An 18,104-nucleotide genomic window follows, 5' to 3' on the forward strand; every position below is an offset into this window, starting at 1 on the left:
TTTTAGTTTAGATTTTATGGGCCTTCATTATATATATAAAAAACAAAACAAAACATGGATATGGACTTAACCTTGATTTAAATTTGCTTGTATGAAACAAATGCACACCTGACAGATTGGTAGAAACATGCTGGGAAGGTCAGTATGTTCTGAGACTTTTGCAATTTGTGGTTTGTTTACACTTTGATAAGATAAGATAAGACTTATTTAACCGGAGCAAACCAATTAAAATGATAGATTTATCCACAACAACAATACTCTTTCAAACACATACAAGATTTACAAGAGATGTAGGTGTGATATAATAAAAAATGTAATTAAATGTCACGTATTAAATGTATGTTTTGGCATATTACAAAACTAGAAACTCCATACTGAACAACCAACTGCAATAATAATGCATTTAAAGTAAATATTACCAGTAGTTGAGTTATTTGAATATTTACTCTCTTACTTACTTGATGTCTGTCTCATACAGGTGGTTTCTCCTTATATGTGTAGATATTGTTCATTTGCTTTATTGTATTATCTCACGTGTTCAACCTTTGCTTCCCACGCTGAAATAAGAGTGAATTGCCCATAATAAGTCAAACTTCGCTTATCTTTTCTTTCAGACTAAAGACCTTCAGGTACACCCTGGAGCTGTTAGTGCTGCTTGGTGAGACACTGGGACAGATGGAGAGTAATTGCATATAATAGTACAATGCAAAGTTCGATGTTAGGGCAATAAAGTCAGCGTAAATGAACGACATGTTCGACGTGATATTTAAACACACTGCTCACTTTTATGATACAAAGTAAAGTAAATGTCGGCAAAAAGATAGATAGCTGCACCAGTGATGCAGTATGTTGGTGCCAGGTAGTATGAATTATACCAAAGAAATTAAATTAAATAAAAATTTGATTGACTACATCAAACTCTAAAATATCCTTGGCGTGTAAAAATATAACATTATCATTCATTGGGTGAAATTAAAGTGTTGATAACATAACAAAAGTCCGTGAAAGGCAGTCTCCAGGCCTGTTACTGAGATGATTTTACCACATGTAGTATTATTAGTCTAACCAAACCTTTACACCATTTATATTACATTTTATTAGCCACACAATTTGATGCAAAGCAAGTTAGCAGTGGTACCTGGAACCTCCACATGGTAGAGCTCCAACGTAACAGACAATATGAGCAGTCTAGCTCAAACAGTATTTTAAGGACTATAGTAAATGTATCGCACTTTTACATAAAGTGTGTTCCAGAATGAGCCCTCATGTTTCCAGTTCTCTCAGTGGTTTCATCAAATAATTAGCGTAAATAAAATTAATTTGACCTGTATGAGGCGCAGTGGAATTCAAACTATCGTTTGTCTTTGTGAAACGTATGTGAAAAAACAGGCTTCAGCAAGGAACACATTTTTATAATTTCAACAAAGGTTTTGTCACAAAAAATACAATGACCAAATTAATTTATTGTGATTTATGTCCAGAAATACATGGGCCAGTCCAAACAATGGCCTAGTTTCGCCTGAATTCAATATATCTGGTTCGGTTTGGTTTAGGTAATGTCCCCAAAAGCCTCTTTGCTCTTTTGCAAAATAAATCTTTGGTTATTTCACGGCGTCTCAACTTTACCACAAACACTCTGAAAAAGTCTGAAATTCAAACAAAATCATATTCTACAACGGCAGTGTCGAGGGAAGGCAACGTAACGTAGGGTTGTTACGTATGATGTCAAGCTCGCGTCATACGTCATCTCAAACTCGAACTAGCTCTATCTGCACAGGCATACTGTAGTGATTTCCTTTATCGAGGCAAAAATCGAGATCCCATTTTTTCGCTATGGTGTATATGACACCTCAGCCGCGTGTCGCAAAAAGGAATACCCTTAACGGAACGTCATTGTCACACGCGTGATCTAAATCTACGCTTCTTTCAGCCAAGCTAAGTGTCATTAGCGTCTGCTAGCGGCCAAAAGCTAACTTTGCGTTAGCACTTTAGCCTGGCTCGCTAACCAGTGACAACCAACAAAGGTAAACAAACACACCTTTTTGCATGATTTTGTGGGAAAGCACCGGTGTAATAATTTAACCGATTCAAAAGGATTGTGTCTCCTGTCTGGAAAGTTGTGAAGCAGTGGTTAAACGCACCCATGTGTATATGTATAAGGCGGAGAAAAGGATCAGTCAACGAAAAACAATACAAATCCCGAATCCCAGGCCAACCCAACTAACTGTAGCTAATCGCTACCAACTGCTAGGCGTCTACCGGCAGTATTGTTAGGCTGTTATAAGTACTTTACCTCTTTGGAACAATAACATTACTTGTAGCCATGAATTCAGTATGTAGTTAACAGTTTATGTTGTCACAGGCGTGGTCATGGCCTTATGTTATACTGAAGTAAACAGTACAACGATAACTGGTTTTAAACATACGCCCGTAAAAACATATACAGTATATACACTCGTAAATGTAAAATATAAATAAACCCCAAAACGTCATTACTAGTTTGTGCTTGTGTTGGAATTGTTGGCAACACAAGCACATATGGCACACGGTAGAATTAAAATGGTTTTAAAAAGTAAAAAGATGACGATGTTTCTCTCCATACATCGTCTTTATACAGCTGGTGACAACATTTAGCACTGACTTAAACACTTTCTAGACAAATTTGTATAAGGGTGCTCATATTATTTATGCCATTAAATGCTGTTAACCATTTGAGGTTTGTTTTGTTTTAATATTGATAAAAATATCTTTCTATATGAATGATTGACATAAATTCGGCCATATTTACTGGGAGTAAATTGTGTACTAGATGTTAACTTTGAGCCAGCGAACTACATCGAACTTTTTCCATCTGATTCCAACTTTACATTTAACACATTTATTAAACATTAAATTATTCCCCTCCAGCAATCTGTTGGCCTATATTTTATTGGGCTTTATAAAAAAAATAGCTGCATCACCTCAAAGTACTTATTGTCATGACAGCTTACAGCTTTTCTGCGTGTGGCTTGAAGGTATCATACTGTTTAAGTATGGTTCCCCTGAGTTTGGGTCATACTCACGTAACTAACATCTACAGCTTGGTTAAGTACTTCTAATTAAAGTAGTAATTTAATGCATTGAATAAACTCAGTTGTTTATTTTTTGACGAACTATCTGGGTTTTAGCAGTCTAACCTTTGTATCAATAATTGCATGTTGTGTAGTCATTCTTCAGGCACTGTGACAGACCAACTACTTGCTGCTGTGCTTCTCATATTAGTGGTCCTTTAGCTGAGTTCATAGTTTCCAATCATCCATAAACTTGTCATGCATGGTCCAGTGGTTCCTTTAAGCAAACAACAGCAATCTCCCAGTTTTTATTATTGTTTTAGTCTGCTTTTGTAACTACTTCTGATAACTTTCCAGATATGAAGTGACATGTATTTCATCAGGTGATATTTTATAACCCTGGGTAACCTGTTCTGCAATACATCAGTATGTACAAAATGTACAATAAATTACATTATTTAGCTATTGAGCTGGCCCCAGTATTACAAGTCAGGTAAATGACTATATGTATCAAGCTATAAAAAAGGACTGTCCCTCTGTTATATACTGTTAAGTACACTGATGCAGCTGGTCACAACACAAGTGTTGGTAAATTACAGCACTTACAGCACTTGTATCATTCACTGTTGACCAGTGCAAGCTTGAGAAAGAGTCTGCATTTTTAGCACTGTCCATCAAGTATAGAGTTGGATAATGTAGCTACACTTCCATTGTACAGTATTACTAAGATTGTTGTGAATTTGCTGATCAAAGGCTGAGGAATGATTTGGTCACAGCAGCCAGTTAGCTGTAGTAAATGTCTCTATACTTGGCATGGAGAAATGTCATTATGTGCAGTTGAACAAAATGTGTGCAAAAAGCCTATATATATATTTGGCATGGAGAAATGTCATTATGTGCAATTGAACAAAATGTGTGCAAAAAGCCTACAATATTATAGTGTGAGCTAAGCTAGTAAAGCCAACAGATGGAAAAAACAACGCAGTCAAAAATACCAAAAGACACAAAAACACAAACTTCACAAGTTAATTGAAAGTTTGGAAAATGCTAATAGAAATGTAAGTTTCATGTGTTGACTATGAGCAACTGTTGTGTCAATGATACTTACAGTGTAATGCCGCTGCACATCCTTAATACCTGATCAGTTAGTTGCTCAGCTAAATTAATATAAATATGCACAGATCATTCGTGATCTTTGGGAATAAGACATCCAAAAATGAACTACGAGTAATAGATGTTGACTGAAGTACTAGACCAGTTCATACTTTTTTAAAAAGGGTAAAAAGACAATGTAATTTTTTTAACACTTTTTTGTATTTTTTTGTAGATTCTGAAAATCCTGGAAGATGTGATCTTGGAATTACAGCAGTGAAGACAATCTCATTATCACCGTTACCAACCAGCAGAGTCTTAAGCTTCTGTTTCATTCATTAGACAACTTTTCAGCATTCAACGTGCGATTTAGGTGGACAGTGTTCTCTGCACCTGAACCATGTGAGGCCCCCTCAGTCCAGTCTGAGGGGATCCCAGGACTGTTCGTGCAACCCTGCTGTGCGGGGTTGGACTGATCCAGTTTGTGCTTGACAGAAAGAGTGGTTTTTTTCAGTTGCCCCCCTCAACTGAGGATAAACGCCATGATGTTCCGAGACCAGGTGTCTGTCCTCACAGATTGGTTTAAGGGCTGGAACGAGTGTGAACAGACGGTGGCACTGTTGTCCCTTCTGAAGCGGGTGTCGCGCACCCAGGCTCGCTTTTTGCACATCTGCCTTGAACACTGGCTAGCAGACTGCACAGAGATCCATATCCTTGAAGCTGAGGCCAACAACGCAGGTAGCTAACTTTCACTTTACCATTTCATGACTATAAGTATGTATTTCCTTTTTTTTGCACAGAAAACCCTCCTTTAAATCTGCCCTTGTTCTGGTTCCTTAGCAATTGTCAGTCAGTGGCACCAAGAGTCAAAAGAGAAGGTAGTTTCCTTGCTGCTGTCCCATCTGCCGCTATTGCAGCCACGCAACAGCGAAGCCAAATGTGAGTATATGAAGCTGCTGCAGAAAGTGTTGAGTCACACCATTGAGAGCAGCCTATTTGTGGAAGAAAGCAGACAGCTGCTGTCCTACGCCCTTATCCACCCTGCCACCACTCTGGACGACCGCACCTCTCTGGCTATGTGGTTAAACCACCTTGAAGAACACTTATCAAGTGGCTATACGCCACGGGCCCCCTCCAGCCCTTACCACCCACGCCAAGGCTCAGATGAATGGCCGAGCTCCGCTGAAGCTTTGGACCCAGGCCATGCCTGGCAAGACAAGTCCCCATCCTCCAGCACGTCTCCAGCAGGCCAGAACGGACACATGCCGTTCCCAGGTGGGATGTCCTCTCCCATCAACAGCAATAACCCAGGTAAGTTGCTCCAATGACATTGTCCCTTTATATGGAAAGGTCACGGTGATTAATTAGTTAGATTTGTACGTGCTCTATGTAAAACCATAGGGCATTCATGACTATGATTTTTTTCATGTCCACCAATCTGACAATAAAGTCCTGTCGAAGTCAAGTTGGAGAGTCATTTAATGACGTCATCACATTGACAGACGAACTAGCATTTAATGACGTCATCACATTGACAGATGAACTAGACAAGAACACATCCAACAATGTGCATGTGACTCTCCGTACATTAATATTGTAGTTTTTGCTAATGGAAATAAGCCAGCTATCAGTTGTTCTCTTCTCTATCCTCTCCCAGTGCGATGCTGGTGGAAATAAGCCAGCTATCAGTTGTTCTATCTTCTCCCAGTGCGATGCTGAACATCTCCATTTTTGCTCTTGTGACAGTTGCATCCTCCAGGATGTAATGTTACAAAGTAATGTTACCACCCATATTATGTGATTATGACTGCATTAATGATGAAATATCACATAAGCCAATCAGTGATGGATTTCATTAGGACACACGCAAAAAAAACCCTACTCTTAACATTTTGACTGCTCCCAAGGGACGAACTGCTGCACGCAAAAAAAACCCTACTCTTAACATTCTGACTGCTCCCAAGGGACGTTAGGGACGAACTGCTGTTTGACAAACTGTTTGAGATGTCAAGTATTGTTTTCCCACCAAACTAACTGGCAGCAGTTTTTTTAGGATTCTTTTTTATTAGCTAACTCACTAACCTCCATCTGGATCCCTTACAGCAGTAGTAACAGGAAAAAAAGATACAAGGCTTGTCAGTTGTATATTCCACTGGGGTTTCCTTTTGTTAAACTTCAGACATATAACCACTTCCAAGTTGCTTGGGGAAAACAACATGTGCCTATGTGTGGGTGGGTGTAGTTTATTCTACCTTAAGTATTTATACCCAGTTCTAGCTCTAAATAACAGCTGTGTTGTTTTTCCTTCTCAGGTCTGACAGGGCAGATGCAGCCAAGCCCTTTAAAGTCTATGTCCACTATTCCCTCTAGTCCACAAGCTTGTGGCTCTGAGTGGCTCAGTCAGGATGACCCAGGAGGACGGCAGAACTTCCTTCCAACTGATCATGCGCCTCTCTCACCTCAAAGCAGCGTAGCTTCATCAGGCAGTGAGCAGACAGAAGAACAGGGATCCACTCGTAACACTTTCCAGGAGGATGGCAGCGGCATGAAAGGTCAGAACAGAAGTTTTAACTTAACATCATCTTGTCACAGAAAGGTTAACAATAGAAATGAACCCTCACGTTTAATTGTCTTACATTCTCTACTAGTGATGTAATAGTAGTATAAAAAGTTCTTCCCAACCAAGGCTTGCCAATATCTTGAGGAAGATGTAAATGTCAATGTGACAATAAACAAGTTCAGATTCTGAAATATATCTTCCTACTAGGGCTGGACATATGTACAATTTTTCGTAGATACTGGTTGACCTAGTCTTACGTCTGGGTTTGGTTGCTATCAGCAACCAAAAGGTGCAGAAAAATTCTTTATGGAATGCTGGAATCCAGTTCCAAACAAGTTTGCCCCTACAAGTCTTGTCCTTCACTTTTGACAGAGCCATGAAAGGGGAATGGGCAGAGAGTTTGGAAGACTGAGACTGGTGCTGTCCCTGTTATATTTGTTGAAATAAATCAACTTCATCTTGACATTAGTTCTTCTTAATACAGTTCTGTCATCCTGTGTTGGAGAGGCTGAAACAAAGTGGTGTAACTCTGAGAACACAACTTCCTTATTTGTCAGAATACTTTCTGATTACATTCTGATTTCACTGCTGTTGAAAGGCTAGGCTTATTAAAATGGGCTAATGAACAGTAAAATGACCTTTTATCATATTTTATTGAATTCAGATATTTCTTCATCAATATTCTTTGCTCGTGTTGGCCAAGGGCATTGTGATCTCACTGGTAACTCGATTTGTTTTTCTATTACAGATGTTCCTGCATGGTTAAAAAGTCTGCGCCTTCATAAGTATGCATCGCTTTTCTCCCAGATGACCTACGAAGAGATGATGATTCTCACAGAGCAGCACCTTGAGTCACAGGTTTCTAATCTTCTCTTTCTCCTAATGTGAAAGCTGGCTTTTTTTATTCAACTCTCAACATTACTAACATTCTGGTCTGACAATAGGGAACATAACTGTCATCAGACCTGATGATACATCAAGTCTCAATGAGCCATGAAATTAAGCAATGCACCCTACAGCTATATCAGGGCAGTCACACATATGAATAGTGATTTTTGCCTCTGTCCCTTTGCTTAAATAAAACAGATGGTGATTAACTTTGTCATTTATTATCTAAATAATTAACTGATGTTTACACCAAAGAACTCGATATTTGCTTCTCATAACATCTTGTTTTTTGTCTTTTACAGAATGTCACTAAAGGAGCACGACATAAAATTGCCCTAAGTATTCAGAAGCTGCGGGAAAGGCAGAGTGTGCTTAAATCTCTAGAAAAGGTAATTTAAACAGAAAGTTATTTCCTTTTGTATTTATAATGGACTATTTCATATTTATTGTGGGGATATTCAAAGTGCAGCTAATGGTGCAGTAGAGGCCAAAAAATGTTTCCCTCCTATAACTTCTTAGACTTTAAAAACAGCAGGGGATTCTAACATGGCATTTCTAAACAGACTTCTGTTGTAAAGGAAACATCCTGTATCTTACTTTGCATCCATAATGAAACTTATTTCACAAAACTCACACATCAAGCCAGAGTTTCAATTTTTGGGTTATTTGATTCATTTGTAAAATTCCAGTTTTCTTAATTTGATATACAAAAAACAAACTCTTCTACAGCACAAAATTTTATTCTCATAAACATTTTAACATTTCACAGAAACTGCGATCAGTCACACATTCTCACTGTAGTTCAACAACTTCAAACAAATGAAGTGCTTGGTGACTGTAGTGAGGTACAAAATAAGAATGGATTCCCGTGAACCCAACTCTCTGACAAACAATAAGAATGTCTGCAATTCATATTATTTTTCTAGTGACTTGTTTCATGTCACTCCAAAAATGTTTGACCTCTTTTGTTGCGTTGTCTTGAAATAAAATGTCCAATAAGTACAAAATAAATGAAATCCAAGTTTAAGCTTTTTTTCTTTTACATGAAATAAGTCCAGTGGGAAATAAGAGATGATGAAGGAGAGCTTTTACCTGCCATTTGCAGGGGCAAAAGTTCTATTTCTTGAGCAGTAATGGCAAGTGATTTTCACAAACAAAAGCGTTTCCCCTGAAAGTCTATTTTTTTTTCTTATAAAACTAAACAAACTCGCACAGCTGGATGATGGTGATTGAAGTTTCAGATTAGGTTGGTCGTTCGCGGTGGCTCCCCATGGATTTCGTATATTCCTTCCTGTTTCATGTGTTACAAATAGTGAACCTCAAACTTTCCTGGCTCACTGTGAAGTTTTTCCAAACCAACAATGCAATGGTTCCAGTTTGTGAGTGTGAGCTTCATCTCCTCTGCCCTGAAAAATCTCAAAATGATCTGCTGTGAAACCGGCAAGGCCAGTTCTGAGCGGTCATGCTAGTTAATTGTGATCACTGGCCAGTCAATCGATGCATCTTTAATTAAAGAGGCTAAATGTTATGACCTATAGTACATAGAAAACTAACCTTTTAGATGACCATGATGTAATATATAATGCTATGTTTTCAAAGTTAGATTTGACTTCAAACTGGGATTTATCTTCCAGTATAATTGCCATATGAGATTTATTTAAGAAACAGAGCAGTCATTTATAAAACACGATGGCCCGTTAAAGAAATTCTATTAAAGAACAAGAACAAGAAATGTTAAAGATGTCAAAGAACATCAAAGTGTTTCAGATGCTGAATAACCTGGATGAGTGACGTTGTCAAAAGTTCTCCATATGGTACATGGTTCAGATGTAATTGCTGTAAAAAGAAAAAAAAAAGGTGAAAGTTGTGTTTTAAAAGACTTGTTAAACTTATCCCAGCGTGGAATTGAAGTGTCAAAAAAAGGACTGGACTGAGTGATGTTTCAGAAAAAACACTTTCTCTTTAAGCTTAAAGCCAAACCTAAGTCTGATAAAGACGAAAGAGAAGAATGAGACAGACTGGAAGCAGATTATTTGGTCAAATGCAACAATTTCTCTGTTTTATTCTCAATCAGAGGAAAGCCAATATGTTGTATTATTGTGTTGAAACAGCTCCACAACAATTTTTACGCACTTTGTATTTGCTTTTTAAGTTGAATTTTTCATTGGCAGGAATGTCTTGTCTTTTGCCAGGATATTTTGGAAGGAGGAAACCTTCGTAATGCCCTTCAGGAGCTTCAGCAGATCATCGTCACACCCATTAAGGCTTACATCCGACCCACTGCTGCTCAGCCTGCCGTAGAGACGGTGTCCTCTTCTTCAGAAGGCACGGAAACGGGAGCAGATAAAGATTCTGTGTCAGAGGGCTATCAGTCGCATAACCCACCTCCCTGTGACGGAGACTCCTCGGCCACGCCCATCTCAGAGGGAGACATCCCTGGGCAGTTCACACGTGTCATGGGAAAAGGTAGTGAAATAATTTGGAAGAAGAACAATCCCTGTCAGATTTCAAATCCCTAATTTGAATTTATTGATTGAATGAATTGGTGCTCATCAGGTCAGTCTCCACGTTGTTGACCTCATATGTGTGTTTTTTTTTACAGTGTGCACACAGCTGCTGGTTTCCAGACCAGATGAAGAGAACATAAGTTGTTATCTTCAGCTCATTGAGAAGTGTCTAACACACGAGGTAAAAACAAAACAAACACCTGATAAACACCATCTGCTGAGAACGAGTTAAGTATCAGATTCCTGGGTTTATGAGTGAATATGGTGCCCAAGCCAAATCTTCATCCATTTCACACAAGGAATGTTGTTCTCTAAGTTTAATGACATACAAGTGGCATAAACTACCTGCATTTCACAAAAATGCCTGACACATCAGGTAGTACAATTTTCCAATTCTTCAACTCAGGTTTGCTGCCAGGGTCCAAAAACATGCACTGTGGACTGGCCATGTTTAGGTGTAAATGGCCTGGTGCTGGGATGGCGACGTTTTCAGTGTCCCCTGCCTGTGGCCTAATATCAGCTGAGATTGCCTCGGCTCCCCCTATTATTTCCATAATCTGATAAAATGGTTAACAATCAGAGAAGGAATGAATACTTGTAGTTCATTGCTACACCCCTGCTGATACACATGCACCTGCTCCTCGCTGCAAGGGACACTCCAGTCCACAGATCCACACTGTGGAGATTTGTTTTTTTGTTTTCACCAGATGTCCTTCATTCATCTGCTGTGGTGTCACAGATTGAAGCCACGTAGAAGCCAAAATACAAAATGTTTGTTTGGTTTTTATTCTTACTAATCATATCTGAAGAACCAAATTGATTAATTTCCACCATCCCTTCTTCACGAATCATTAATCAATGATTTAAGTATAAATATTGAATAGATAATAATCTTACTGCTGTTAAGGAGCTACAAGCTTCAGTGCAGGTCACTAGGTTTCTGCCTGAAGTTGATTTGTGCCTGTTCAGACAATCAAACTTTCTTTCTCACTTTTACTTTCTTTTCTTTTTCTTTTTTGTCTCTGTTTCAGGCTTTTACCGAGACTCATAAGAAAAGGTTGGTTTCCTGGAAGCAGCAGGTTCTCAAACTGCTACGCCTGTTCCCTCGCAAAGCTATGATGGACATGCCCATGTACCGACAGAAAGGGTGAGACTCCAGACATTTTAGATTTCCTTCCGTTTAGAGGGAAAAGGGAAAGCCTTTTGTTTTACACCTTATAAAGTCCCTCCATTCCTCCTCACAGGAAGTCAGTTCAGTTCTTTTGAAAGCTCCTGAAATTAGTTTGACCCAGTTTTATATTTCTTTCTGTTTTCATTTTTCATCAGTTGGACGTACGGGTCCAACTCCCTTCCCACAGCAGGCTCTGTGAGCGGGGCTGCTGTGCGGCGAGGGCAGAGGCAGTTTCAGATGACCCCTCGTGGACTTCCAGCTGCACGCATCAATCTTCTGAGTCCTGGTGGGATTGGAGGAACATCTCCACGCCACACACTAACCAATCCTGTGCTGGCAGGCCAGGGTAGACAGGTTAGTACGCCGTCTCACAGAAGTGAAGCTCTGGCTTCTGAAATTACAAAATTTTAGGTGTTGAAATCTTTTACTTCAAACCACTCACTTTTGTCAGCATTATCTTGAGAGGATGATTTTTTAAAAACTCGTTACACAGCTGTAGTTCAGTATTTTTGTGCCTTATATAAAATAAAATGAATAACTTTTAAGAATAGGACATGAACGCTCCAGAAGTTCCATTCCGTGAGTTTAGGTTTCTATATAGTTATATGGTTTTAAAATCTTTGTTTAACTTTTTCTAACCATTCTGCTGAGTCTCGTCACCATCCCTCAGTCAGCGGGAATTCTCTAATGAGATTTTTTTTCCCTCCTCTATAGAACTTGTGGTTTGCCAACCCTGGGGGTAGTAACAGCATGCCAAGCCAGAGTCGCAGCACTGTGCAGCGAACCCATTCACTCCCCGTACACACCTCCCCTCAAACCATGCTCATGTTCCAGCAGCAAGGTACTGTTTAAGGTCAAACACGTTTTATTCCACAAAAAATTGTGTGTAACACAATTCAATTTTATATGCAAGACATTTTATTAACTCCATGGTCCAATCGGAACATTTAACTTCAGTGATTATTCTTGTTAACATTCTGTGTTGTTGGTGTCTCATAAGTATTGGAGTCACTTCAGCTTTGAGTAGACTTAGTGTACTTATATCGAGGCAAATCATACACTGCCCTCCAAAAAAAGGCCATCTCTCTAATCGTACACTGAAAATCTACTGTAAAGGCAGCTTGGTGGGCTGCTGGTGCAGTTGTTCGTATTCTCACTTTTACTATGACTTTTCCACAAAAATAATCTGGTCAACAGCCCTCCCCCTTAAGCAGATATTTGTATATTTTACCCCTGAAAATGTATGCTATAAAACATATTATGACATTTGTATGAAAATTGATTTGCCCTTCAGCCAAAAATATTTCTCTGCATTTCCTCAGAATGCCAAGTGCCAGGTACTGACTTGGAAATCAACCCCACGCTGGAGTCACTCTGCCTCAGTATGACAGAGCATGCCTTAGGAGGTAAGTGTTCTCAGGAGACCCGTACTGAATGTGCCATTGGCCATATGCTATACAACAAAAACTAAGAGTCCAGAAAAACAGAGGAGAAAATAACTCAAGTCACCTTTACAACCTGCCCTCTGCAAACACAGATTAAAACTGAATTTTAAAGAGTGCATGAAAGTCAGCTCAATCTTTAGTTTCAGTGTATTAGACTCCAGTTATCCAATGGATTGCATAATATTACAGTAAAGATAGATTATTAGACAGCAGAAATTAAAAGAAATAATTCCCTGTGTAAACTTTTCAGCTAATGCTCAATTTTCTCCTCGTGTTGAGTGTTTCATGTTGGAGATTCTTTTGAAAAGGTTATGTGAGACAACAGTCCATGTTACATTCTTTACTGACAGCAAGGCTTTTACTACAAATCAGTCACACATTTCCCATCAAAGTCTGTGACCCCCAGGTCACTATGGAGAACCAACAAATACAGAATACAAATGTCATTCACCTAAGCCCCAGTCGTCAGTGAGAATCGAGGGCTAAGGTCAAGTGTTGAAGAACCAGTCCTGCGGGATGGTAGTATGGCTATATGTATATGGTAGTGGAGAAAAACTGAGACAGTTTAAAACAGCTTCATAAGTACCATAAAAACCAAGGTTTGGCAGAATTCTGACCTCTTCACCTCTTTGTTAGTAGTATTTTGTAGTCTCTTAACAATCAAATGTGTTATCCCGAATTGACTCCCATATTCGTTCATCCGACATTTGAACTCATGGTAGTTAGGTGCAGCAAATACACTTTTATTCACACTGACTTTTAATTTGGGATTCGCTACGACCTAGATGCCCATTTTGTTGACATTCAGAAGGGGACAGAGCACATGTCAATTTACATGATTGCTTAACTAACGCTTAACTGGTCTAATTTTATACTGTTGATCTTATTCTGTATTTTACTGTTTGCAGAGGTGCTTTCAAGAGCATATTGATTTTTTAAGAATGAATTGTTAATGGTGTTGTTTTTTTTCTTTGATTGTATTTTTTTGTTTTCGTCTTCCTCAGACGGGTCAGACCGGACATCAACAATATGAACATAAGAAATAAAAAGTCCACCTCATGTGAGACCTGACCAGATCCTTATAACCCAGCACAAAGATGAAACATATGCTTCGGATAACCAGGCAGAACAGTCACTACAAAATGGAAAAAAAAAATGTGTATATGTTCTAATATTTTTGTACTTTATTGTATACAACTAAGTTTAAAATAGAATACAGATGATTATTATATTACAGTACAGGGAAAAAGTAAAGGTAAACTGTGCAAATTGCTCCATGTCACCTGCAGGACTGTGACATGAAGTAAAGAGTTTCACTTTTCCCCAGTCTGGCAGGAAATGTTCGGTCGGTGCTGTTCTCAAGGGGTTCTGCCCAATAACATAGGTTTCTTTATGACTCCCACCTTGAAACAAGCTGTTGTACCAAGAAAACACAACAAAGTGTGTACACTTGTAATTTCCCTCCAAAAGTAAGACCCTCTTTGAAATTATTGTTGATATTAGGCACTAATTTTGACATGTAGGCTGGGGATTTAACAAGGACCCTATCCTAAACAAAAACCAGATTTGTTCTACAACCAGCGCCAGAGAAAGCCTGTGTTGACTCATTGGTTCTATAATTTATCTCAAGATAATGTTTTTCTGTTGCTGCCAAGGCAAAGCAAACAGCATTTAAAAAAGGGTCTTATTTTCACTGAATCTCGTATCGTAAAATCTTGTATTTTGGTTGATATCCTTGAAGATGTAGTCAAAGGAAAAGTGACTGTCCTCATCTAAACTTCTACAAAGCCAAAGAGAAAGGGTTTCTTCTCCTTAAAGCTGCAGTGTGCAACTTTTGTCTGTCAAATTTGTCTGTTTTCTTTTTCAGTTCGGTCTCAGCGCCACCTGTCATAGGAAGATATGTCTAATTCTAAATGTACTTTGTGCTGGAAACATTTATTTAGTAGCTGATCATAACATGGTGCAGAAAAATGTAAGAGTCAAATCCATTTACTTTTAACAATTACATTTGGGTTTTTTGTGTTTGGAGCAAAAGTGCAAATATAACTGCAAAGATGGGAAATCCAGTACATTTCAGTTTTAGTGTCAGTGACACCTATGTATTTCAATGAGAGCATAAATAAAGTAAAAAATAAAGTTGTAAAATTGGTCCTGTGAGTAAGGGCTGCAACTGAAGCACTATAATAGGCTACATATGAAATCCAGAGTCTTGCTTTAGCCTTTACTAATAACCAGTTCAGTGCTCGGCTGGTTTTGGGAGTAACAAAGCGTGGTTTAAGAATGAGGTTGATTCTTAATCAGAACCAAGAATTATTTCACAGAACCCTGGGTACAGTCACAGTCTTTGACTGTTCTCCCGTGGAACATAATGTCAGTTTGTTACAACTACATATTGATGAAACCTTGACAATGTAGGTTAAAAGTAAATGGGAAAATGCTGTTCAAGTTCAACACCACTGTCAGGTAGTTATGTGGCCAGTGTCCAACTGGGGATTCAAACCTTAAACCCTTCAAAAACGTTGCTTCCAAAAGCAGTCCAATCTGTTACAGTTGTGTTCCTGGACCTCTCATTTACCTGTTATGTCTGTGCAGCTTATGGGTTCAAAAGGTGCCCTCTACTTGTACTGTTCAGTTGCTGCACCTTTAGCACGCCTTGGCAATGGAAATTACACTGACAACGTTCAAACCGACTTCATATTGCATTCTAAAGTTTTATTTTCCTGTAGCATTTTAGCCACTTAACTCCTAGCACAACAGTGCTCTTGTGTTTCATCCTTGTTTTTACAGCCTGGACATGGAAACGGAAATATTTCCTTCTCAAAGTGTGAAAAAATCTTTAATTACGAAAACTGAAAGTCTATGGAACATTTTTTTGGAAACACATTGGAATGTAGTTTAAAAGGTGACATTCATTTTAATCCAAAAGATTCACACTGCAGCTTTAATATGAGAAGTAACGAGAAAGATACAGAATGGTATACTTATGTTTTTTTTAATGCAGTTTGAAGAATATTTGTCAACTGCAATTTTTCCCTGTTTTTTTTTGTTTGTTTGTTTGTTGTTGTTTTTTTTGCCGTACTACATAAATGATGATGAATCTCATTTTGTGCCAAGGAATCCCTGTTGTGATAAAAGGCTGCTGTTGTTTGTGCTGTGCATGAGCTGTTTTGATATAACATTAGACAAGAGTGGAGTGTTTGAAATATTCACTCTCTTACTAGGTGAGCCTGTGGGCCCCCTCGTCAACGGCTTTGAGAAAACAAACGTTGACGTAGAGGTGGTGAAATGCTCAGGTGCACAGCACTGCTCGCCCTCAGATGGCCAAAGTGATGATTTGATGACTCATTCTCTCAAGGTGCTTGACAGTGTACACATTTTTTTGTTTGTGTCTCGACGTGTTTCAGTCTCAGTACCTGAACATTATCATGTGGTTGTCAGTGTTGAATTGAAAAAGTCTTATACAGCCTCTGTCTTTGAATGTGGCAGAGCCAGCCTGGTGGTGCGTGTTCTGTGAAATATGCTCCTAACTTTGCGAATCACTCATGAGGCAGGGATATACACTTTCATTTTTATGCCATCGCAGCCATAGGAGAGCATTCTTGTTTTAGAAATGATTCTTCACAAATATCTTTTCCTCTTTTTGTTTTCCTCTCCTTTGATATTGATGTTTTGCTTATTTTCTATAACCCAGCACTGTTAGAGATAGACAGAGTTTGGTGGCAGAAATCTTGCAACTTAAATGGTTGTTTATAACACCTTACTGTCACTGTTTACATCTGTCAGTTCAAGTAATGTGATGCTACGAAATCTTCCATCTCACAGTTTAAAATGGTTGAAAAAACAGACCTAAGCCCTCTGACAGAAACGTTGGTTGGGTAGACTCTGACCAGGGGTGTCACTTTTGTCCAAGTTTAGATATCAGTTTGCAAAAAACGACAACAACAAAAAGAGAGTTTATACTTCATGTATTGAAACTTTCCAGTACAACTACATACACGATAAATGCAGAACTTCATGTCATCTGTTGGGGGTTGCTGAGAGATCAGCTTGGATGTTCCCTTTGCTTATCAGTTAAAGAAGACAGTGATCCTATAATTGTTATTTACAGTTTACAGCTAAAGCTTAACAATACTGGGATGAAACGATCTGCTTCTTAACTACATTCTACAGAACTTAAAATCGTCCTTTTCCTGAGCTGCCATCTCTAATTGGTCAATTGTTACACATCATTTCTTCTGAGACACCATGAATGTGTGCTTTGTTTTATTGAGATAAAAACTCATTGGATTTAAACACATGACCACATTCTTTTCATTAAAAAAAATCTCCATTTCTATTAACCATACCTTATTCTTAGTAAAGAGAACAACAGGACCCGGAATCCCTAGTTTTTGCACATTATTGTTACTTTTTGACACTTTCTTCTGCCTACTAGTGCAAATATCCTGATCGTTGTAAGGTACGTCACGTAAAATTCATTGAAACTTGTTTGTTTTTTTTTCTCTTGGTAAAGTGACAGTTCTGACCATTTCTACCCTGACCTGCAAAAATGGACATCTATTGAGTCTATGAAGGTTTTTTTTTTTTTTTGCGAGGGGTTCAAATGACACCTGACCTTTTCTTCATGCATGCATGTGATTAAACTGTTTGCTGTTGTGTCCCCCAAAAAATGTGCATGTAGTTGTGCCAGAAATGCCATACGATCCAGATGTCTCACTAAGGTGGTCTTGAGTAGTCGTGGATTTCTTCAGAGCAGGCTCTTGGATTGATCTGACTTACTGAAAGCATCACACTCCTGTCCACACATGGCTCTGTTAATACTTTTAAAACCTCTGTAGTTTAGGCACAGTCTACTGAAATACACAGGGGTACCGTTGCAACAGATTTCTGTAGAGTGGCAGCATAGGGTGATGATGCTTATCTGAGCCACAAATGGTGTGATTGTGAGTAAACTGAACACTAACAGGCCCAGGATACGTTTACACCATGTTTACATTCCAGTGACACATGAGACTGAGTAAGAGAAATGCACTTCATTTTACCCTGGTGTATTTTTTTAACACACACAAGCTTCCACCGGGTGGTACAGAGGGTGCATGGTAAATTGATATACCTACCAAGTGGCTCGGAGATCACATCCATGTCCCTGCCAGGCTTAAACATTGAATTAATGCAGCCAGCTGCAGGCTATGTTACATATGTTTGTCTTGTTAAATTTCTATTTAATTCTAATGACTTCCCATCTAATATTTTCTAATATTTTATGAACCTTTTGCATCCCATGCTTACACTCTACTTTTTTTACTGTTGTGAATGGTCTAAGTGCAGCATCTGCCATTTTGAGAGTCCAAAATAAAAAGAAAGGTTCACTTCTTTGCAACTAGATGCGTG

General features: G+C 38.7%; 1 protein-coding gene across 2 annotated transcripts; it reads left to right on the forward strand.

Moving 5' to 3' along the window:
- Positions 1–1,706: 1,706 nt before the first annotated feature.
- samd4b (sterile alpha motif domain containing 4B) lies at positions 1,707–18,093 on the forward strand. 2 transcript variants are annotated; one of them, XM_008309270.3, is made up of 13 exons: positions 1,707–2,024; positions 4,378–4,880; positions 4,983–5,453; positions 6,455–6,694; positions 7,451–7,560; positions 7,893–7,979; positions 9,762–10,056; positions 10,193–10,278; positions 11,129–11,244; positions 11,424–11,622; positions 11,983–12,109; positions 12,591–12,674; positions 13,718–18,093. In XM_008309270.3, exons 2-13 carry the CDS (start codon positions 4,685–4,687, stop codon positions 13,744–13,746), a joined length of 2,040 nt encoding a protein of 679 aa, XP_008307492.1. In that variant the 5' UTR covers positions 1,707–2,024; positions 4,378–4,684; the 3' UTR covers positions 13,747–18,093. The 2 variants fall into 2 exon arrangements, with proteins under 2 accessions (XP_008307492.1, XP_008307493.1); XM_008309271.3 differs by having other exon boundaries at positions 1,709–2,024; positions 9,783–10,056.
- Positions 18,094–18,104: the final 11 nt, after the last annotated feature.

This window comes from Cynoglossus semilaevis, chromosome 4 (genome assembly GCF_000523025.1).
Source record: "Cynoglossus semilaevis isolate Cse_v1.0 chromosome 4, Cse_v1.0, whole genome shotgun sequence".
Lineage (NCBI taxonomy): Eukaryota > Metazoa > Chordata > Actinopteri > Pleuronectiformes > Cynoglossidae > Cynoglossus > Cynoglossus semilaevis.

Bases quoted from the DNA above. Each gene is read 5' to 3' on its own strand.
- samd4b (XM_008309270.3), top strand. From the start codon at position 4,685: ATGATGTTCCGAGACCAGGTGTCTGTCCTCACAGATTGGTTTAAGGGC. The intron at 11,245-11,423 runs GTGAGACTCCAG...ATTTTTCATCAG, and splicing joins CCCATGTACCGACAGAAAGG to TTGGACGTACGGGTCCAACT. The intron at 11,623-11,982 runs GTTAGTACGCCG...CCTCCTCTATAG, and splicing joins TGGCAGGCCAGGGTAGACAG to AACTTGTGGTTTGCCAACCC.